General features: G+C 35.3%; 1 protein-coding gene across 9 annotated transcripts in view; it reads left to right on the top strand.

The window, feature by feature from the left end:
- The first annotated feature begins 914 nt into the window (after positions 1–914).
- Positions 915–25,100, top strand: part of diaph2 (diaphanous-related formin 2) — a 456,526-nt gene continuing 432,340 nt past the window's right edge. For 6 of the 9 annotated variants that reach the window (XR_010895340.1, XM_067388324.1, XM_067388359.1 and 3 more), the window contains exons 1-4: positions 915–973; positions 1,558–1,876; positions 23,085–23,117; positions 24,302–24,478. Coding sequence is in view for 8 of the 9 variants with exons in the window: in XM_067388324.1 (XP_067244425.1) it covers positions 1,790–1,876; positions 23,085–23,117; positions 24,302–24,478 (297 nt within the window). In the remaining variant the exon portion in view is untranslated. Of the gene's footprint in view, positions 974–1,064; positions 1,193–1,557; positions 1,877–20,550; positions 20,999–23,084; positions 23,118–24,301; positions 24,479–25,100 lie in introns of those variants that run through there. The other 3 variants (XM_067388334.1, XM_067388349.1, XM_067388379.1) reach the window with 3 other exon arrangements.

A 25,100-nucleotide genomic window follows, 5' to 3' on the forward strand; every position in this document is an offset into this window, starting at 1 on the left:
TCTTATAATTGCATTCTGTGTAATTTTTATACATGCTCTGCATTCACACCAGAGGTCAGCAGCTGTGAAAGCAACTGAATATTGAGTCTTACTTAGTGACACTATGCTGTAAACCTGTGTGTGGTGTGAGAACAAGAGAGAGAGAGAGAGTGGTAGAGATTTGGATATTCATTTTTTGCTTTTTCTTAATGGAATTAAGCCTTTTAGTACACATCAGCACAACACAGATTCAGAATGAAAATGTTTGTGTTTTTGGTAAAATGATTTACAATGCATTTAGTTCTTTATTTGTTTCTGTTTTGTACATTGTGGCTAGTGATCCTTGTATTAAAGCAATGTTATTGTTATGGATGTATAGGAGCTACACATGAAACTATAATATGTTCAAGTATATGTTTTAGCCTATAAATATGAATTCTTGCAGATAATATGAAAAAAAAAATTGTTGGACAACACTGAAGTTGATAAGCACTTGGAATTACACAAGATACACTTCTTATTGGTGTATTGCAGTTCTCATGTACAGGTGTTTTATTTTTTTGTGAAAATGAGGGGATTTTCCACATACATAAAATATGTATTGTGCAACAAAAGAAAAAAAACAAAGACATTAAGAATGATGAAACATCACATGAATCATGAATTAATTGAATGCATTAACGCAAGCATGCAGTTCTCTGGAGAAATTAAACGTTTTTTTCATAATAACAATTGCTTTACACTAATAAACTGATTTGCACTGCTATACAAACAATGTTGAGCCAAGCCTATCCATATGCACGGCAGTCAGTTTTATAGTATAGTGAAAGTAGTCTCCACCCCACAAGCAGAGAAAGCCCGCCTCACATCCAGATGTACAGTTCAATTGTCCAATCAGTGCTGGAATCTTTCTACCATGTGATCATTTGTGAGCAGTTGGGAAGCGTCGATAGGCGGGGCATAGTGGGCCTGGCTCGTGCGTTTGGTTGTGCTGGTAAGCCTTGGATGAGATTTTCTGAGTTTTATATATCATTGTGTGACTATTTTGCTGTTTAATATTAATTCGCTATGTCCATGTAAGCGGACTTGGTGTTTAGAGTACATGTCTTTATTGTACACTTTTACTTTAAGCCTCATAGCGCTGGAATAACAGTTTCCTGTCTGAAAGTAACCGCCTGGATAGCAGCGGTCATTTCTCCTTTGAATAAAATCAGTTATGTGTTCATTTTACAAAATATCATGTTATATTGTATAAAACTCCCAGACCTCCTCTAATTTTTTTCTTTTATGAGACACTGAAATGTATTTAAACTGTAATAGACTTACTATATAATTGCTTGAATGTCACATTTCGTTAATTTATTTAACGCATTGTTAAATGGCAATAGTGTGTCGACAGATGACTGTTTCAATGTTACATTGATGTATTAAAGTCGACAAAAGTTCACAAGCTCTGAACTGACAGCGTTTATACAGCTCTGTATTTCTTATTGCAGTTATTCCATGTGCTTTTATGTATTTCATATTATAAAACACTCCCGAAATGTCGTTTATAACATTGTAATTGGTTTTTGACAGACTCCGAGGAGCTGATTTGGACTGGAGTCACACCTTTTTTGGACAACTTCATACACAGATGTTATCATAGTCTACTGGATACGTGCATGGAATAGTTCTGGATCCAACTCATATTTTTGTGTTTTTCTTTATGGATGGCATGGCTTTTGAAGAAACGTGATTTTTCATAAGTGTTTACAAACTTGTGGGAAGTTAAGTGAAGGTACTGTTCAAGTGAAGTTTCATTGCAAACATGGATCAGCAGGCAGCTGGAGGGGAAGACCCAAATAAACCCTCCAAAAAGAAATCCAATGAGGATGAGAGTAAAAACAAAAAACTGGTATGTATTATAGCTTCAGAATGCAGTTGTTGCTATTACTTAGTTATGTCACACAAAGTGTATGAGATTTTGTCTTTAGAGGGGTCATTCCCAATGTTTATAATAAAATATTATTTCCAATTTGTTCTATTTTTATCAGGTTTTCTTGTGCAAAAATGCATGAGAAGGAACATTTAAAAAAGTTTCTGTATTTTTTCTGATGTTTTTAGAGAATTGCCTATAACAACACAGAAGTTGGTGTCAGCTTGTTATTGTTAAAGCTATTGTTTACTCGTTCATGAGGGACACAAAAGAACCCCTTTTTGTGCAGTGAGCCAGTCACAGTTTTTTTTTTTAAAACTCTACTTGCCTTTTCTACCTATAGTATCCATCCAGACATTTTTTGTTTTGTTTTTATCGATCAACAAAGTTTCTCTCAAACTTGGAGCATGGAAAAAGATTAACAGGCTCAGTCAGCACTCTCTGGTCTCAGTCAGCTGTTGAACCTATCAGTGTATTACTTCACAGGACCCTGAACCTCATGATAGTGTGCTGTCAAAACACTCTCTTAGAGTGTCAGTGGGGTCTGAAGTAGTGTTTGTGATAGCTGTGAACCTTCATGGATAGCTGCGTTTATCGTGAAGTCTTAGTAGTGAAACTGGAACTGTTTGTTTCAGTTCATGCTGGCTGCCTTTTTGAAAGTTTTATAACGTGGAAAGTTTGCTGACATACTGACCTCAGGGTGAAGAAAGTCCATGTGATACATAATGAAGTTTTTTGTCTGCTGTGTACTATTTTTCTAGCATCAAGCTTATCAGTGGTGTCATGTGATTTTAAGAAAACTAGTGGCTAAGGTCAGTTGTAACGTTACAGTGTGTTGTTGGTTAGTAACGCGTGTTAGGTATTTGGCAACCGTTGGATACAGAGCCAAGTATTTTAGTATTACCGTATGTTATTCTGTGTGGAACTGATTACTTCATCGCTTTTGCATAGCCTTCTCATGTTTCATATGACACTTATGACCTGGGATTCATTTACATTGACTTCTAAATATGTAATGCTGGTTCTGGATGTAGGACAGTCTATTTAAAGTTGCCTCCTCATGAATGTATTAATTACTTTACAAGATTGCCTCACTTCCCAAAAGTTGTGGCCTTGACTGTAGACTTCACAAAGCAATCTGAAAATGAAGATCATTTAGTCATCTTGTAAGGTCTTGGATAGAGCTTATCGTCACAGTAGGGTTCCAGATCAAGCGAGGTGAATGAGTGTCTTAAGACTGTGTAATCCGCATACGCATTGCAACTTTGCGTAACAACTTGTCTTCAGTCAAATGAGCGTGTCCCCTACCAACATCATAATGACAGTGCTTTTTTGGGATCTGCAGGAATCCATCCTTTTATGAGCTCTATTTATTTTGTGGAATGTAAACCTTTGGGAGCCAGATGGAGACATACTAATAGCTGGTGTGTAGTTGAACACTGAAAGTAGTGTGGTAGGGATATTGCCACAAACTTTTTTTTTTTTTTTTTTTGTGTCCCAGACTGCCTAAAATTCTGAGACATATGGGTGTGTTTACTTGTTTATGATTATCCTTTTATTCCCAGGGAATGGCTAGAATGCCTCCATGAGTGGAGGGGTGTGGTTTGTGAAGTTGAAAACACCCCACATTTTGGGTGTGTCTTAATCAGCTCCATAGTTTAGTAGTCAGGGCACTGATAAGGCAGTTGGCCATTTTAAGGGCTGTCTTGCAAAATCCTTCTAGTGCACTGAAAAGTTTGCTCCCTAAAAAGTCCCACAATGCACATTGAAAACCAGGGAGCATCGATGCTCACTATGTTCCATGCAATAGAAAACCAAACTATTATTTAATTATATTTCGGCTAGACTTGTGCCGATATTCGGTAATGCGATATATCGCAATAATGAATATGCACGATATTGTTATCGTGAGCATTTCAAAATACCGTAAATAATAATTTATTACCAGTTATTAAATTTAAAAATACTTTCCCCATCAACCGTATAAAATGCACCGCTGTATTCTGCGTCAAAGGGACACGCGCTCAGATGTAAACAAGCCCAACGTGCATGAGAAGCACATGGGGGAACGAGTGAAGGAGACGCGCTGAATGAAAGTGCGCGTTCACTCTCTGACAGCAGAGGGTGCTGATGGAATAGCAGAATGCAACGGTTACCCCGGAAACCCCATAAACAAAGCAACTGCGCTAGTGAAGTTTTTAAAATGCCTCAAAAATATATTTTAATCTGGACTACAACATGCCCTAATGATTAGAAATGTTCTGATTATTTGTTATTGTTCAGTAAAACACTAAAAAATGCTGGGTTGTTTTAACCCAAATTTGGGTCAAATATGGACAAACCCAACCGTTGGGTTAAAAAATGCATTTAAAAATTTAACCTAATGGTTGGGTTTGTCTATTTTTGACCCAAACTTGGGTTGAAACAACCCAGCATTTTTTAGAGTTAACATGTTAATTCATTATTACCAAAGTGACAATGAAAAATATAATAAAGCATTAATTATTCTTAGTTAATGTTAATTTCTTAGTTACCGTTTAAAACATTACTAAAATAAAAAGAACTTATTTAATGGTCCTGAAATGATCAGTCGTTTCTTAACTAACATTAACAAAAAATAATACTTTCTGTAACAAATGTAGCTATTGCTCAATCTTAGTAAATGCATTAAATAATGAGACTTTATTGTAAAGTGTTACCTGCTCTTTATAGCCTAATTCTTTTGCACTTTAATCTGTTTGAAAGTTTTACTTTATATATTTTTTTGTGTATTGTATTATTGTATTTAAACGTTCAGAGTTTTTTTTTTATTACAAAAAGAGTTCTTAAACCTGTTATAGTATGACAACACTTTTTTTACAACTTGTTTCAATATCGTGATAATACCGTATACCGTGATAAAAGCTTCAGCAATTAATCGCAACATGAAAATTTGATACCGTCACATGCCTAATTTCGGCATAAACATATCAAAGTATTTATTATACTATGTACTAAGCACTTTTTAATAACAATTATTCTCATAAAGATATCTGTGCTGCTGTTGTTCATAAATTCCAGGGAAGTTGTACATTGAAGATGTTGCCATGTCGCCGGAAATAGAGCCACCATTGTCCCAATGTGTAGTGAGTTAGGGTCCTTACCAGTGCCTGAAATTCATGTATGAGATATACCCTTTTTCTAGTGCAGTGGTTTTCATTCAGGGGGCTGCACCTACAAGGGGGCCTCAGCACATTTCTGAGGGGGCTGCAAGATGGTTTAAGGGTGTTTGTTTAAAATAAGCTAAAACAGCAACTTAACATCTGTCATTTTTAAGAACTAGGGCTCCCAGGATAATGAATATGATGGAATTTTAAAAGTGTGATTTCTGTAATGAATATACACTATTGTTTAAAAGTTTGTGGTTGGTAGGGCTGGGCGATATATCGCATGCGATTGTCACGCGCATTTCGTCAGTAAAGCCGGTTCCCTGATTACCGCTAAATCGCCATCACCTGCTTTCAAATGGAGCCGCATTTAATAGACAGAGCCGTAGTTCACTGACAAGCCACGCAATATCGCATTCATTATCGAAGGCGATTCATCTGCGATATGAACGCGATATTGCGTGGCTTGTCAGTGATCTACGGTTCTGTCTATTAAATGCGGCTCCATTTGAAAGCAGGTGATGGCGATTTAGCGGTAATCAGGGAACCGGCTTTACTGACGAAATGCACGTGACAATCGCATGCGATATATCGCCCAGCCCTAGTGGTTGGTTAGTTTTTTAATTTTTTTATTTAATGTTTTTAAAAGAAGCCTCTTATGCTCAGTAAAAACATTAATATTGTGATTATTATTACAGTTTACAATAACTCTTTTCTCTTATATTTTAGAATATTACTTATTCCTCTGATGGGAAAGCTTCATATTATCATGCTAATATGCTGATTTGGTGCTCAAGAAACATTTCATATTGTTATCAATGTTGAAAACAGTTCCCCCCAGGATTCTTATTTGACATAGATTTTTTGTTACAATGCAAAAGTCTGCTGTCACTTTTGATCAGTTTAATCAATGCATCCTTGCTGAATAAAAGTATTATTAAAAAAGAAAATCTTACTGACCCTAAACTTTTAAATGGTAGTGTAAGTATTTCTAGTTATATCAAGCTCCATGAGAACTAAATTGTTAATAGGTAGATATTGCTGAGAAATTGCTATTTGCAGAAAAAAATAACTGAGAATCACTGGATGTTGAGGCTTCCACACACTCAGACTCGACCCAGCTTTTTCAAGTCAGTCCTTAACGCTGATGTCACTCTATCATACACTAGTGATCTCACTATTGCACATCCTGTTGCTTTTTTGGTGCCAGGCATGTTCTCTGTTGCCTAACTTTTCTGCGCACATAAGACATTGAGAACTTCTGCTATTACACTAGCTTCTGGCAAAATTAAGGAACTCATGCACCTAAAGTTTGGTGAAGTTTTGTGTTTTTAGCTTTCTCTATAAGTTTGTCTCTATAGCACCCATTATGGTAAATTGCATTTTTTGTCAGTAGATATATAACAGAAATGGTGGCATGTTTGGTTGTAGTTTATTGTATGAATTCTCTGGATAGTAGAGTATTTGGGATAGATAGAATGGAGTGTCACAGCTGTCTGTGACAGCTTTAAGCGGGGTAGCACTTCATGACAAGAGGGAAGGTTAATACTTAATGTAACAAAGTTTTTAATGTCTGTAAGGAGATTCAAAGTGAAAACCTTATATGGCTTACTGTTTTCAGCAAACGTTAAGAAAAGTCTCTTTAAAAAATTCTTAAGAGTGCTGACAGTGACAAAGCATTGATCACAGATTTTCAGGGGGCTGAGATAAAAGACAGGGTCTAGCAGTAGCAATGTTTGTGGTAAATGAGAATTTTTTTAAAAAACAAAGTTGTCTTGTTAAATTAGAATTATGCACAAATATTTATGCAGCTACCTAAAACCACATTTACAGTAACATACAGCCACAAAGCAACCAGAAGTCATTCTTTGTCAGTGGGAGTTGGCAATTTGAGTAATAGCATTCATTGGCCATAGAATGCAGGTGTGTCTAGCAATTCGACAAAGTTGTTTTTAATCGATTTGAATGAATGATGCAATGACACGTTCATAAAGACTTCATTACTATATGAATCATTGTTTTTGAACAAATCTCTTGAATTTTTTTTAAGTCACTTGTTTTTGTTCATTTATTTATTTAAGAGAGACAAAGCACATTAATTAACAGTATAAAATACAAAATGTAAACATACCTTATTATAGCAATATTGCTAATTTAGGGTGTACTCACACAAGGCTCTTTGAATTGTGCCCGAGCGCATTTGACTAGTGTGATCGTTTCGTACTGTGTCCAGGCCATGGTTCAGTTGGGCTCGAGCGCGGTACGCATGCAGTGTGCACTAACTGTACCAGAGCACGGAACAGCTACTATTTTTGTGTGCACTACTGTCATCATTATGATGGCAGACATCTTTTTTACTACTTGGATAGTACACTTTCCAATTAATGTAATTAATTTGAGTGTATTTGGGTTTATAACGGGTCTGATTCTCACCTTATTGATGATCAGGAATTGTAGTTTGCGAGTACAACTTCACATTCCTCTATTAACACCAGCCTTCGTAATAATCTTCTGATACGTGCAGCACAATCAAGTGAAAATTGCTGCACAACATAAATGATAAATACATTAGGCATCGTATATGGCGTCAGCATGTTCCATCCTGGAACGTTAAGTGCAAGTGTGAGTGTGGGCCAGCAAGGGAGTGGGGAGGGTGGGACAATCGTGCTCAGGCTCGATTCAAGGCAACCGTACCTAGTGTGAGTACACCCTTACATCCATAGTCTCCAGGTAAAACAAACAAAGACAGCAGAGAAAATACTGTAACAGGCACAACAAGCTCACTTTCGCAATGCACAAAATTTATGAAAAAATATAAATATTGAATTGGTTTTGGTGTTTATATGAATGCATCTCAGTCAATAAAAGTTTCAATGGCATTTTATTTTCCTCTTACCTTTGTATAAAGTAGTGTATATAAGCACAGCGCTGCTTTGTGTTAACCAAGGAAACTGGATCGCTGCATTCCCATAAGCGCCACCTACTGTCATAGAGTGAATTTGTATTTTCATTAGGTCTGTCTGCTGTTTTTGTTTTGTGTATGTCATATGTAGTATAATTGGTCAAAGTTAAAGTCAGACCATTCACTTTTTTTTTCTTTAAATCTTGAAATTAAATAATCTAATTTAACCAGTAACCAAAAAATGTTCATGCTACATGTGTGTAGCATATTTGTTTGGAGTGTGAATGCAGTGGCAGCCCTAAAAATACTGATACTGTGTGGTTGAAAAGACTGGAGCTCACAACTGCTCTCTCTGGGTGAGCTCAGAAACAAATTTCAATGTTCTATTGTGATCGTAACTACTTAATAACAGACATGCCGAATTGTTATCATTTAGGAATGAGATCGTGTGGATGTTTGAATCGAGATTGCGATCTTTTAACGCTTAATTGTGCAGCTATAAGTAGTTTATTTATCAGTAGTTTTATTTGGCCATTTTAAATGATTGGTATCAGACGATAATTTTTTTTTTTACCAATGTCATATTCATTTAATATTAATTGTGTACTACTGTTATGTAAAATTGGCATTACCTGTGCTTTATTTAAAAAAAAAAAAAGATTCATAGTGCACAGATTACTAGTGTACCAGATTACTAAGAGTACTGTTGGTTACAGTTACATCCCTTTTTTAATTAATTAATTAATTAATTAATTTAATATATTTGTGAAAAATACTATAAATATTATGTAAAATATAAATTTCATTGCAGAATTTGTCATGCATTTGTTATTTACTAACTTCTTTATATATATATAGAAACAGAATAATATCGTCCGAAGTCAATGCTGATACCGATAGCTGATTATTCAGAATGATATCAGCCAATGCCGATACCGATAGTTTGATTTTTCTTAAAGAAACAAAATCTCTCCCAAATAATGCTGCAAACTATATAGCGAACTCTCTCATTTGGTACATTGTAATATTAGAGGTTAAAATTAAAAACAGATCTATTATATTCAGCTGCTATTTATTTTCAGATATAATAATTACACTCAAATAAAAACTGAAATGTTTGTGTACAACTCACTTGCAGGCAAGGTAGTTTTTATAAGCTCTTGTCTTCATGGCAGATTTATTCAAACATAATTAGCAGTAAATAAGCTCCTCTCTAGTGTTTTTATAGCTAACAAAGGAGCTGTGAACACTGGAAAACAGGTAAATGTGACGTTATGTGACATATTGTTCACAAGCTGTTTTATTGACGTCTTTCCGTGGTTCAAACACAGATTAAGTGATTACATGACACATGAGACATGATACATTCCGGTAAGTTGTACTGTTTCTTTCAGCATACCTTTTGATGTTCATGCATGTTTTTCGAGATATAACTTGTATTAATGTGGAAGACTCCGCACTGTGTCGCTAAGACTACAGCGATCTGTCACATCACATTTAAGAGCATCAAAATGTTATTGTTTGAATTTTATGAAATGGACAGAATAGAGCCTGCTTAACGTCACTATTTTTTGACTGTTAATGCGTTATTGTCGCATTAACTAAATTCAACACAGGAGAGATTTTCTTCACACACACAGGATTGACAGGATACAATCGGCCCTGATCATCGGCTGTTTTTAAACAACTGTAGTGATAATAATAGCTTTTATATTTGTTTAAACTCTCTATACATTTAAAGATTGTAAAAAGCTTTGACCAGTTATGCTGTCAGCCACCAGTAATGTTGGAGAATGCATACTAGTGACCAACAGATCTGATGACCTTATTGTAAACTGGCTTAATGTGGGGGTGGACACAATTTATGGGAAACTTATGTGTTGCCAATAGATTTCAGCATTGAATATGTATGTATATTAATTTGAATGAGAGCCATCTCTGGTTTTATGATAAATCTGTCCTAAGCTGGATTAGAGAAAGGTTATAACCCCTTGAGCATGCTAAGCGTTATCACTGAGCGTTAGATTTCTGTAATGCACTGGGGCTAATCTTTACAGTCAGCCCCAGGATCAGACCCAAGAGGAGAGAAAAGAGGCAAGAGGAATGACTAAGAATGCAGCATTTGTTTATAGCATTTAGAGAGGAAATGACATCATGGAGCTTCTGTTGATGGCGTAAATAAAGGCAAACAGTTTTGGCACTTCAAGTTCTGTTCTGTTTTCTTATGTAATGTTGACACACCAAAGTTTGTTATTCTGTTAGTTGCTTCTTTTTATGCATTAGACTTTCAGTGTGAAAGAAAGCAGGTTTTGAATTTATGGAATGAATTCCTCACTAGTCTTCTAGCTGAGTCTTAGGGTACCACCAGATGAATTCATGGAAGTGGAATTCTAACCAGCGCGTTTCCTCAAAAGGCATTCTTGAGTATGGACTGAATGGAAGCTTACCTCCATTACATTCCATTGCAAAATGAATGAAACTCCTAAAATAGAATATAAGCCTGGCTGCTGTTATGTAACATACCGTAACGGAGCACAGATTAGTGCCGACGATTTGTACAGCATGTCCTTGTGTAGTTGTGCTGTAAGTGACGTATACTGTGTTTGTTGTGAAAGCCAGTGACCCTGAAAACTTTGATCATCTACCTGTGTTTTAATAAAGGAAGAGCTGAATTGGATAGGAGGTGATGTGGAGACCTTGGCTGTTCATCATTATTCAAAACGGAGGTGTGAATGGGCAGATTAAATGTGTGAAACAGACTTGAATCATTCCTCAGCACTGCTGTTTTGTTCACATGAAGACATGTGAAAATCAGTGGTGTGGTGCAGTTGGGTATATTTCATTCCACATACAGTATTAAAAAACAGTGTTGGTCAGCTTGGGTGTGTTGAAGTACATATTGTTCAAATAACCTTAGCTTTTTTCTTGTTTATTTTTTCTTTTCTTATCTGAGGCAGCTGTTGTTAGTTTCCCTAGAACAAATGTAACAACTCTGTTGGGACTTTGAAAGTTTTTGGTCAGTCTGTTCTCCCAGGACAAGTTAAAAATTGTTTGGCCGTGACTCGTCAAGGTTGTTTAAATTCATCATTAATACTCATGTAATGAATGACAATCTGTATGTGTACCGCACTAAACAAAAAATATATCTTGGAACTTGGGCACTTTTTATTCCCATGCTGTCATGCAGTCAAGCAGCTATGTCCAATTGAAGCACTGTTGTTACTGTTACTCTAGTCCACACTCTTGAAAAAATAAATAAATGCTGGGATAAAAACAGCCCAAGTTGGGTTGAAAATGGACAAACCCAGCTATTTGGGTTATAATGTTTTAACCAAGCGGTTGGGTTAAATGTTTGCCCAACGTGCTGTGAAGTTTTATTTAACCCAACTATTGTTTAAAAATTACTATATGGCTGGCTTAAAGGTGCAATATGTAATATTTTTGCATTAAAATATCTAAAACCCACTAGGCCAGTGTTATATTTTGTTCACTTGAGTACTTACAATATCCCAAATGTTTCCAACTATTTGTAAATTGTGAGAAAATTGCAATTTTAACCAAGGCTCCGGGACGTGTGAGGAGTCGGCTTTCAATTGCGTCATACCCGTGTTACCCTCGGTCTGCCTCGGTTTCCAGTTTTACTTTGTAAAAACCATGGAAACACCAAAGACGCTTTAAAGTATTACACGTTTTAATAGACAAGGGAACATCTGTTTTGATATATTTATAGACAGAAAATGAATTGTTGTTATATAGCTCAACACGTTTAGTCTTATTGTTTAAATCAATTTTCTTGATATTTTTCCAGTGCCATGCTTTACCATGCCTCAGAGAAAAACACTATTTTATCAAATAGCTAACATAGCATAATCAGATGCAGCTTTATTTTTATTAACAGTAATACATAATTTTTTCCATCATACAATACGTTTTAAAATTAATTGCATGCAATTTATCAACACAAGACTAATTTTTAATATGATATTCTAAAATCGATCTAGCTTACTGCAGTGTGTAACAGTGTCTCACAGCAGCCGCCGAGCGAACACACAGAGTAACGTTATAACATTTTCAACACACTCAAATGTACCTAATGATAAACAGAGCTGTGTTACCTCATACTCAGTTTCTTTATTAAACATATTAATAAATGTCAATTTCCATCATGTTTTGGGGTCATTTTAAGCAAGCAATACAGTCATTTTTTAAACAATAGTTGAGTTAAATAAAACTACCCAGCAGGTTTGGCAAACATTTAACCCAACCACTTGGTTAAAACAATCACTGGGTTTGTCCATTTTCAATCCAACTTGGGTTGTTTTTAACCCAGCATTTTTGGAGTGTATTATATTTCTATATTATCTATACAGAAAATATTTTGTAGTAATATGGGTTATTTTTTATATTAGCATGCAAATAATGGTCATCTTAAATGTTTTCACATGCAGTTCAAGAATAAGTCAGCTTACTGCAAGTGAGAAGCTCACTGTGGTAGATCTGCATTTTGTGGCTAACACAGATGAACGGTCATGAGTTAAAAATGGATGCTGCATTCGCAATGTCCAGACATAGACATTGTGGCTGCAACATCAGGTTAATATTATCTACCACACAGAACATATAATATATTGTAGATTTGTTTGTTTGCAGGTCTGATCGCTCCTGTGTAACTTTTGAGGTTAGCATTGTATAAGCACGTATAAACAATGGGGTTCAAAAGTCTGAGACCATGCTTTTAAAGTCTGAGAAAATGATTCTATTTATTATTATTTTATTTACAAATTATATTATCTGAGTGAAAAATTAATATGCATTTTGGAATGTCTTCGTGGATTATATTTCTTAATTTAATAACTCCATAAATTTGTAAAACAAACTGACAATCATGTGATGCAGTATTATTTTATTATTATTTATATAGTATTAAAGTATTTATTAATATTTTGATTTGGCTTTTATTTTTATATTTTCAGATTTAGTTTTAATTTTAGTAATTGTAGGTGCCTTTGTCATTATTCGTTTTTTAAAATATTTTTTTAATTTAGATTTATTTTATTTTAGTTTTAGTTTAGTTTTAGATATTTTTAGTGCTTATTTCTTTCAGTTAGTCAAGTCAACATTTTTAATTTATTTATCTTATTTATTTTTTTTTAAAACTTCCAGGTTTAAATTAGAATCCCAGATTTTTTAAATGTTGTCCCACTTTTAAACCCTAATATAAATGGTTTGAGTTTGAGGGGGTTTGTGGGGTATCTCAGAAAAACCTACAGGAAATGGAACACATGTTGAGTGTCTCATTGCTCACAGGAAGTGAAGAAGGGAAGTGCTTTAGTTACACGTGGGGGAAGCACAGCCTAATGATTCTGACATCATCTTTCAAACAGATGTTTCTGGCAAGTTTCCAACACTCTCTTCACAACGCTCACATTGTCACATGACATGAGGTGCCCGTACTTATCAGTTGAATTAGAGCTCAGAATACTTAATGTTGTCATTTCTGAGGGGGTTCTCTCTGTCTTGAATCAATCACATGGGATGACTGTCCAAAGAAAGCTGTTCACACCAACATGTTTCAGAGAAACATAAACATTGGCTCAGTTTTCCTGAAATAACCAACACACCAAAGATTTTTCCCATGTTAAGGCAATAGAGCTCTTGGAAGGGGTTGTTTGATGAGGGCCCCTCCAGTATTTTGAAGTCATTAGTCATTCCTGCATTGTGCTGCACGAAGGCAAATCCCCTGAAAATTAGATTCTGGTTTATATGGTTTTTTATTTATTTATTTATTTTTTAAGATGCTAGCATGTTCACGTCATAGTAAATGAGTCTGTTTGTTGCATGTTGAGAACAGTGCAGCTTTGTTTGGGCAGATGTATTAATAGAGGAAGGGTCTGTTCATTAAGTCAGAGGCATCTAGGAGCATATACAGATTTAAACCAATGATGGTTGTGAGCTGAATTAAGACAGACAACAGACAAAGCAACCATTTCTTGGTATACAGTAGTCTGTAAGGGTTTAAATCTTACATCTTTAAAGTTAACATGAAAACAATATTGACTGTTTATTGTATGTTGTTAATGAGTTTTTGATGATTTTTAATTGAATAATTACATGCTCTGCCTTTGAATCAACCTTCCTATTGTGTCAATGTCACCAGTACTTTTTTTGTAAACTGTAAACTTGTGTTTTGTTTTTTGATAAAATCAAGTCCTGTCTTGTTGGATATCCGTTGGATATCTTTTTTACTTGGAAATCAGTTTATGGAATTAAAATGGGTTGTGAGGACTGTTTAATTTTGGCTTTAAATTGTGGAATAGCACAAGGTGTGCATGTGTGTGTGTGTGTGTGTGCGTGTGCGTGAGTTTTTGTGACATTGTATAAAGACATTTTTCAAAAGGCTTATAAATCATACAGAATGAGTTTTTTTTTTTTTTTGAGAAAGTAAAAATGTGCACAGTTTTCAGTGATGGGTAGGTTTAGGTGTAGGGTTGGTGTAGGGCAATAGAAAATACGGTTTGCATAGTATAAAAACCATTATGCATATGGGATGTCCCCACAATTCACAAAAACAAACCTATGTGTGTGTGTGTGTGTGCATGTGTGAATTCTGAAGGAAGAGATGAAGCATCCTTTTTTTGAGGTTAAGGACTACATTTACTTTTATCTTGAAACTCTGATCAGTCTATTAGCAAACTGAACTCAAGCTCACTCTTCTTGATCAAGATGAAAGATCAAATACCTCAGTTTAACTTGCTGTTTTGTGTCAAGAATTTATTGTAGACTAAAAGGATTATTGTTAATTTTAATGGTAATTATATTAACACTGAATATGATTACCTTCCTCCCACATGTATAATTATTTGTGCATTCATCAAACTGCACTTGCCCTAGGTTAATGGTAGGTTTTATATTTATTGTGTGGACTTCCCAAAGCAACAGTGTTTTTTTTTTTAATTAATTTTTTTTTGAGGTTACATTGTCAGAGTCTCTCATGAGATTTGTCGCTTGGTTTAAAAGGTTCATTGTACTACATACTATGCAGTAGTTAGTGATTTGCACAAAAATTGTTGACAAGTTCTTGTGACACAAAAAGTGTGACCTTGGTTGGCCGTGTGATGTGGTGAGAGGACAGCTCGGCACATAATAAAGTCTTTGTTCCAGTAGCAAAGTTATCATTCATCTCTAGAGTCTATTCAGCTTTAGTCAATCTGCACATTTCTAAATTAAAACTAAGCTCAAGCCACAAGGCACACCAGAAACAATTACATTATCTGCGATGATGAAACCCTTTAAACTGCATTGACATCAGTTACTAGAAATACAATCTTTTTGTCTTGAATTCAGGGATATCCATGTACTGTATCTTGCATGCCAATGTTGGAGTTCAGGGTTTCCCTAAACTGGGGTTTATGACAGAACTGGGGTTTGTGAGTTGATAAAGCTAATAATTACTTAAAAAAATGTCAAATTTAATGTAAATAAATAATTTTAAAATGCAAAGTCAAACTACAACACTATTTTGTGTTTACCAGCATAAAGTCTCTGGGGGGTACTTCAAGTAAATATTTTAGGTCAGGGATTCAGCTGACAAAAAAGTTAGGGAATCCCTATTGTAGTGGAAATAAATACCAGTCAGAAGTTTGAACACACTTACTCCATTCTATTTTCAACATTCTAGAATTGTAGTAAAGCCATTAAATCAATGAAATAATACAAATATTAAAATTAAAGTATGGATATGTTGTGACCAAAAATTACATTTTAGCTTCTTCATAGTCAGCTTTTGTCTAGATATGCAAAATAAAATAATCCATGTTTTTTCAAAACAGCTTTACAGAAAATCATGTCTTAATGTTTTAAAGCCCTCCGAGAGCAAGCCAAAAGTGTCTGAAGCTTGATGTTTTGGTAGTGTCTTCCTCTGACATTGACATCACTGTTCATAAGATAAATCTAGTTACATGTATAATGCATGATACTGTTTGTTTTTTTGTCCGTTATGGAGTTTGACAGATCTCAGTTGTGGCTATGTATGAAATATTGTTGTATAAAGTATAAAGATTCCTTCAAAAAGTTCTACTTTCTTTGTGTTCCTTAGTTTGAAAAAATACAATAAAATAAAATAAATAAATGCATAGTTTGGAGTGACCTGAGGGTATATACGACAGACTTTTCATTTTTGCGTGAAATATTCTTTTAAACTTTAATGTCAAAATGTTTTTCAGATCTTGAGAAACAAATTCAGTCCAAGTGCATCCAAACTTTTGACTGAATGTGTACATGAGGTTTTTTTTATTAGAAAATCTAGAGCTAACTTGACTATGAATGCATGACATTATATTATGCATAGAAACTTAGTGGTTTTGATGACTTTCCGTTCTTATAGATTGTATTCTAAGCTACCATTTCCCCCCATTTTCTCTGACCAGTGGTGTCTAGTTTATAACTGGGTCACTGTATGATTATGGTCTGATTTGTATAACCACACTACATGCAGTGGTGAAGTGAATTGTCAAGCCTGAGATGAGCAACAGTAGAAAAAGACATAGAAAAAGGATGAGGGAAAACGGGGAGGAGACCGAAAAGCGAAAGTAACTTTTGAGAGTGGCTGAGTGCAAAGGATTGTTATTTTACGTGTATTTGAGTTGAACACCACCGTTGACATCACCGTTCCTTCTCCTGAAGTGAAAGAGTTGATACAGGCTCCCCCTCTGTTTGGGGGACAACCACAGAAAGCCAAACACCGGAAAGAGCTTAAGTCTTGTATATCATTAGACAGATTACATCTGCATGCCCTGACTTATCTGGCTACACTCAGATAAGCCATGGATTGAAAATGTAGTCAAAAGATTCGGCCACCCCTTCTGCTGAATGTTCCTACTTTGCCTCATTGCGAAAATGATGATGTACATTACAGTCAAATACATAGATATATGAGGCCTGCTGCAGTATCTCTGCAGAGATGGCAAACAGGCATGTCTGGCATCACCCCAGACTCCCCAGCAGAGCTATAAGATGCCAGCTTCTGCAAACTATGTGTTGTGCTGTTTTCCCATGGAAAATTTATGACCGTTTCTCAGTTTTATATTGGCTAATATGAGTTGCAGATAACATCACAGCTGAATGTGCATTTTGGCATGTTAATGTCAACGTTTAAAGCAAGGCAGATTGAATTATAGTTGTTTTCTGTGGCCATTTTCACTTAAGTGAACTCTTAGTACAGGGATATTACACATTAGTTGTGCATCTAATGTAAATTAATGAATAAAAGCTTTGACTTAAACTCATTTTTCAAGTAGTAAGCCTGTGTATTATACAGACAGGTAAAAATGTATGATTATTTGCACCAATAAGCACCAATAAGCCGATAATTATTATTACTGATAACTGATTAATGACCATTGTATATAAAATTGTATAATCTTATTTATACAATTTATACATATTCATATTATTAAAATAAATGAAAAATAAAGCTAAAATCAATAGTTTTAAATGCTACAAGTGAATGTAGGCAACTAGGCATCACATCATTATAATTTACAGTATATTTCAGATTTGCTAATATATATCTAATATGGAAAACAAATTTAAAATCTATCAGCTGATAACTCATGTGATGGCGATATATTGTGCACCACAAGTAAAGTGGTGTTTCTTAGTGGCAACAGCAATTTGATGTTCAGTGAATAATTAAATTTATCATTTATAATAGATGGTGTATTTAATTTGAAATGAACTAAATGATCTTGTCAGGGATAGATGCACAGTCCTTTCACCAGGTTGAATGGTGTAGTTTTGACATAAGATTGTATGTTATGTTTATTAAATTATCACCAATCCTTAAATCATTTTGCATTTGTTTTCAAAACGATTCAACATCATTTGTGCCGTGTTGCTGATCTTTTGTCTCTATAAGTGATTTATTAATTTGGCATGTGCTGTTACCATTGTCTATCTTCCCATCAGTCCATTGTTTGGCATCCTGCTGGCCTGTAGTCTGACTCTCTGGGCAAATACAACCAACAGTCAGTGTTGATTCTAGTAGGTAGTGGTCTAAGCTCTTTTGAGCACTCCATAGTACAAGAACAGTGCTGATATTTAATCTAGAATTTTCTGGGCTTTAATAAACTGCAGGATTATCTGCATCACCAAGGTTTATGACCAGTTAGTAAACCATTCTTTCTAATATCTCGTTCTAGCTGCATGAAATCTATCTTGATATTTGTGAACATCTATTAGAGGGTTTGACACTCTCTTTCCAGCTCTGTGTTTAATTAAAACATCCCCGTGTGAACAGTGTGAACGAGAGGAGTTGTTGGCCTCTGAATGCTCCATTCTCAAGACGAAGTGACTGCAAGTTGCCAAGAACTGTTAGGTTCAAGCGATCCATTGTTTGACTACAATTAAGACCAATTAAAATAACCAGATTTCCCTGAAAGCATTTTCACCAGATTTTTGTTGCTATCCTCATCCTCTCTGGTTGTTTTCCCAATGTAAGATGGTGTCAGCTAGAAGCTACTTTCTCCTTTCAAAAAGTTTGGACATGTATAAGGCTGTTCAGTGCCTTTAATGGCTTTTGTAAAACATTGATTGACCAACTGTATGTTTTGATTGGTGTGTGCCACCTAGTGGAGGAACACATAATACCACCATTTGCACTTCTACTGTCAAGTAGTCCATATATTTAGTGCTCTCTAACCAAAACTAGGCTGTTTTCTTCTCTGAAGTGTTTCCAATTAGCTAACTTAAGAGTTTACTTAGGTCAACACATTACAGAACTACTTAGGCCTGTGCAACTGCAATTTATGTCGCTGTTTATGTAGGTGCTGGGGGCTGCATTAATTATGCTATTGTGGGGGTTTGGGAGTTTTCTGTAATGAATAAAGCTTTATTTTGATAAAGAATTTAATAAAGTTCTGTTGCCCTGAAGGAGTGTCGTTAAATCATAATGCAATATTTGGCCCTGTTGACTGTCTGATGTGTTGTCGAGCTGCAATATTAATGACCAGCCCTAGAGTCAAAACACAATTATGCAAAGTTGTTAAATGGTTTTTAATTAGATTTGAAGATTTTAATTACTTTCAATAACAAATGCACATCCGTGTTATACAGGGCCTTACACTATGAAGCCACTGCAGGCAGTTGGATCTGTAATACAATAATCCCTGTACAGTCATTATTATTTAAACAATATCTTTCCATGAAAGTCTTTGCTGACAAGTTTAGTTTGGGCTTTAAACCGACCTCTTTATGACCCTTTTAAAGCACTAAACATTCTTTGTTAATAAAGGTTAGTGTATTGTAATGGATGATCCACTCCCTTGACACACCTCCATTCAGATCCCAACTGTTGCAAAAGCTGTGTGCAGCCTGCAGCCCTGGGGCAGTGCTATAATGGCTGGGTAAACGCAGGACCGGGGGGCTGAGAGATTAACAGTAGAGCTAGGAAATCTGCGGGAAGTTCTGCTTTATGGCAGCTTCTCCGCAGAGCTCTGCTCGTTAACACTCATCTCGCTCTGCATGGCATATGGAGACCCATATCTCCCCCTGCGTGCTCCATCTCATAAACGGCTATCCCTGCTGTAGCCAAAAAGATAAAGCACATCTGTTAGGCAGTGAGTGAAGGCAAGGAGGAGAAGTGTTTTGTTTTTTGTGTGTTTTTGGGGTCAATACAGTCAGAATGAGCAGGTTTAAAAATGTATCTAATGGGATGCTTCATGAAGAGCAGAACTCACGGTGAGATTCAGCACTCCCTGCTGCATAGACCAGCACGCGTTGAGTTTTGGATGCTGATAACCAGCATGGGATGGCAATGTTTTGGTGTCACTGTCGAGTTGATTGATTAGCTCAACCAGCAAGACTACTTTGGTCCACCATCTTTACCAGAAAAGCCACAGCACTATTCTCTTTTTAGTGTTTTAAAGAAAACTCTGTACTAGCTTGTTCTTTTCTAAATGAATAAATGAATATCTAAGTTAGTAAATGTTAATAAGCAGTTGAGGCAATAAAGGGATAGTTTACACAAAAATGTCATCATTTACACTCTAAAAAATGCTGGGTTAAAAACAACCCAAGTTGAGTTGAAAGTGGACAAACCCAGCAATTGTTTTTTTTTTTAACCCAGCAGTAGGGTTAAATGTTTGCCCAACCTGCTGGGTAGTTTTATTTAACTCAACTATTGTTTAAAAATTACTGTATTGCTTAATTAAAATGAACCCAAAGTATGTTGGATATGAACATTTATTAATGTTCAATGGATAATTATTAAACAATAAACATTTATTAAATTGCTTATTAATAATTTTATATTAATAAACTATTAAACTATTAAATTTATATTAATAAAATATTAAAGCTTATTAATAAACATTCACCTTTTGTCTATTATTGTTGCCTCTAATTGCATCTGGTTTTTAATTTCCCAACTATTTTGGGTTCATTTTAAGCTAGCCATATAGCAATTTTTAAACAATAGTTGGTTTAAATAAAACTACCCAGCAGGTTGGGCAAACATTTAACCCAACCGCTGGGTGTGTCCATTTTCAACCCAACTTGGGTTGTTTTTAACCCAGCATTTTTTAGAGTGTACTTACCCTTCTGTGGAACACAATACTATATTTGGGAAAATTGTCTGTGTATTTTCACACAATGATAGGTTTTCCAAAATATAATATTTTGTGTCTGAAGAAGAAAATGTTGTAAAATTGTACAGGTTTTGAATGACATGAGGGTGAGTAAGAATTTTCATTTGGCTGAACTATCCCATAAACATTTTTTTTTTAAATCAACATATATTTGAGGTTACAATTTACAGGAGTATATAAGAGAAATGGTATATTTTATGTGGTGTGATTGGTCATCCATCTCTTGTAAGAAATCATGTTCATGGATGTAATTATAAATGTTACTGTAGTATGAAGAAGAGCAGGACCGAGTGTTGTGTGAGCTGAACGAGGCCTCTGTAGCGATTTCGCAACACACGCCTCACGAGCAGCAGAACTTTTATTATGCCACAGTCGGCGCCGTTTCCGCTTTTCCGGTCATGAGTATGAGGTAACACTGTTCTGTTTAACATATTAGATACATTTGAGTGTGTTGAAAATGTTATAACGTTACTCTGTGAGTTCACTTGGTGGCTGCTGTGAGACACTTGTTGCACAATGCAGTAAGCTACATCAATTTTTAGAATATCATATTAAATGCTGGATGGCTTGTGTTGATAAATGGCACACAATTCATTTTAAAACGAATTGTATGATGGAGAAAATTCTGTATTACTGTTACTAAAAATAAAGCTGCATCTGATTATGCTATGTTAGCTACTTCACAAAATAGTGTTTTTCTCTGAGGCGTGGTAAAGCATGGTACTCGCAAAAAAAAAAAATCAAGAAAATTTGATTTAAACAATGACTAAACGTGTTGAGCTATATAACAATAATTAGTTTTCTGTCTATAAATATATCAAAACAGTTGTTCCCTTGCCTATTAAAACATGTACAAATTAAAGCATCTTTGGTGTTTCCATGGTTTCTACAAAATAAAACCGAAAACCGAGGGTAACGTGGGTATGCTGCAATAGAAAGGCGACTCCTCACACGTCCCAGAGCCTTGGTTAAAATTGCAATTTTCTCACGATTTACAAATAGTTGCAAACAGTTGTGATATTGTAAATACTCAAGTGATCAAAATATGTAACACTGGCCTAGTGGTTTTTGGATATTTTACTGCAAAATTCGTACGTTGCACCTTTAAATATTTGGATTGATGTAAATTTGCGTAAATGGGTCAATGAGATGACGTGATAATTCAATCACGATCAATTACAGTGTATCTAACAAATCAGTTGCATTGAAGCCTATTCCAGTTTCTACGTTCTGAATGTGATATCATGTGATTTATTCTGTTTTTGATAAATTTACTACTTTTACTTCAATAGAGACTATTGACTAAAACACTCATATTTCTATTTTATTTTTATATGTAATTGAAAGGCAAATAAAAAGGCACTATTCAGCATATTCCGTCATTATTAATGTTGTCAGGTATAGCACAACTGATATTCATCAGGTGGTGCAACCATTATTAACCATAAATTCTTGATTTAAATCAACAAATAATAGGTCAAAGTGAACAAATGGCTGAAAACCAGATTGTGAGTAGTCATTGTATTGAATGCATTTACTGGTATACTTGTATGATTAATTTTTCTGTCTTTTAAAAGGAAAATCGGATCCAAAAGATACTAAATACCTGGCCACTAGAATGCAATAATCATAAATTAATATTAATAAAATACACAACCACAAAATAATAATGTGTTAGGCACTGTAGATGTTGTGAAGGTTACTTTGCTAAGATTTCATTATTAATAAAAGTAGGAATATATATATATTTTCAAATATTTGGTTGTACCACCTGACAAAAAAGAAAAGAAGAAGAAAAAAAAAGAATTTAAACACTTTGAAATGTTAATTAACAATTAAAACTTGTTCAAAAATATGCATTCCATCAATTTTGAAAGATTAAAAAAATAACTTTTTTGAGGCTTTATTTATCATCGACCCAAATGTAGTCAGTCATTCTATTAGTCGGATTGTTCATCTTGAGGAAAGAGCACATGGAGCTGAAAGGAGAGCGACTAGGACCAAAGATCCTTGGCAAGCTTTTGCTATTTCCTCTAATCATTTTTCTCTGAGTGGTCGGTCTCCATTTCCTGTATTGTTTCTGCTGTGACACAGGGCAGAATGTGTCTGTTTATAGTTAGTCTTGCTCATTAAAGCTTTATTCTGCTCTTTTACTTTTGAAAGCCGGTTGATGTGAAGTGATATTTTTAAAAGAATTCATCTTCATTAGTCCTGCTGTCATGTAAACAAATACTTGTTTATGGTGTAAATGAAAGGACTCCACTACATGTAACAGAGTTTAGTTTATGTCTGTTTAAATTATTTAAGTTACTCATGCAGATTTATACCAGCAGCGGGTTTGACTCCCCAAGCTGCAGTTGGTTGTTTGCTTATGATCTCATAAGCTGTTTTTGCATAAATCTGTCATTTATTGCATGTGGTTATGGGTTCTCCCTTGCACAAAGACACAGCAGTGTTTTCATTTGCCCTCACTTGTTGTCCCTTCCCTTCAACAGAACATACACATAAAAACATTGGCTGATGACATGGTAAGGTGTCTGTTTCTTTTATTTTGTGTGTCTTTCTTTTTCTCTTATGTTTTGTTCTTTTTCTCACCTTCACCACGACTCGGCATTGTTAAAGTGAAGTGATCGACAGAGAGAGATCAAAGACAAAAAGCAAAGCAAAACTGTTTTTTTTTTATCACCCTGTCATCAGGTCTGTCGTAATCAATCAGTCTAAAGTTCACTCCAGGTCAGCAAGCTGGAGTTCAAGCAGACACATGGCAACTTGATGCAATCATTCATGATAAGTTTCCAGACCTCGTCTTCAGTTTGTCTTTGGTCTCTCCTTGAACACTTGCATTTTACAACAGAGTGTGTTTGGTTCTTTTATTTCATTCGTTTTGATTTCATCCATATATGCATGTTCCCTCTGTGTTTTCAATGACAGACTAACAGTGACTGGTGCATGATTTGATTTCACTCTCTCTGAGCCAGTAACCCATGACTGGAAAGCTGGCAGAAGCCACTCGCATCTCTTTCTAATTAGATAGAAACCTAAAACACGTCATAGTCATGTCTTGCTGTCTAATGTAGTTCAGAATGCTGTGTGTGACATTGTCTCTGTATTCATTTTGAATGTCAAGTGGAAAGATGACACAGGTAATATCAGCCCTGTGCTTTTAAAAGTACAGCTTGGAAAGTTGAAATAACAAGAGAGCAGGTGAGTCAAATGTGTAGCCTTGAACTTTAAACCGTATTTTAAAACTTTCTTATAAGTAACCAAATAGTTTTGTATTAACTTAAAAAGACCCCCATGAAATCAAAACAACGTCTTTACTGTCACTTTTGATCAATTTAATGCATTCCAAGACCCCACATTTTTTAACTGTAGTAGTGTATATGCAAATTTACATTATCTCCTCTAGGGAAAAATGAACAACAATAATGATGACTGTTGATTTTTGTCCAATCAAATGCTGTCAAAAGACAATGTTCATAGTTAAAGCCTATTAGCTGTTTTTTTTTTTTTTTTAAACGGACAAACCCATTAATATGCCTCTCCTAAATTTCCTGTTTTAATAGGAAATACATTCAGAAAACTGGTCTCACATGGATTTCACATGGTCATAATAGTTATTCAGGACGCATTTCCGCTGTTAGATATATGTGTTGTGTTTATTTGTTCTGACATATGCACAAGTTATTTACTTAGTTATTTGTCTCTCCAGCGTGACAGAATCACCAGTTTTCGAAAGCAAGGCACGAAGAAGGAGAAGCCTCTTATCCAGCACCCCACAGACCCCATCTCCACCCAGACCGAGCTGCCTGTGCCCCAGCCTTTCTTCGACGAGCGCTCCATGAACCTGTCAGAGAAAGAGATCGTCGACTTGTTTGAGAAGATGATGGTGAGTTTGTTTTCTCACCCTGTGATCTGCACTGTGCCTCAGGCACTGTATGACCTCAGACGCCCTATATCACTGATACATATCAAAGCATAGAGCTCATGTTAAGGGTGTCAATTAGGCTATCAAACCTAGTTTTCTCTGTGACATTTTACCTCTCACACACTTTGCCAGCAGCATAAAAGCTTAAGTTTAAAACTTGTTTGTTGATCAACTAAGTTGCTCAAATCAACTTTTTAGTTGCCTAGCAATAAATATTCAATTAACGTGTCCACCAAAGAAATACAGCCAGTTTCGGAATACAGCCAGCTAGGGCGCTTTGGAGGAGCAGTGTTTTTCCAGCTGATACGCTTTTGTTGTTATGATTTGGAATATCCAAGACAGTAAAGTGCTACTAGTATCTCATTTTGAAGAATATTACTGAATATAAAAATGCAGTAACCATCAATATTAAGTTCTCCATTGTTGTTTAGTCGTTGTACAAGTAGAATGTTTGGTTGGTGTAGAATTTGTCCCGCCCTCCTCCACAGTGATCGGATGGCTGGGTAAAAAGTGACAGCGACGAGTGCTGCGTTGGGTAACAAAGTTGAACAAAAAAAGGGCAAACGAACTCATGAAATATTAT

This window comes from Chanodichthys erythropterus, chromosome 1 (genome assembly GCF_024489055.1).
Source record: "Chanodichthys erythropterus isolate Z2021 chromosome 1, ASM2448905v1, whole genome shotgun sequence".
Classification (NCBI taxonomy): domain Eukaryota; kingdom Metazoa; phylum Chordata; class Actinopteri; order Cypriniformes; family Xenocyprididae; genus Chanodichthys; species Chanodichthys erythropterus.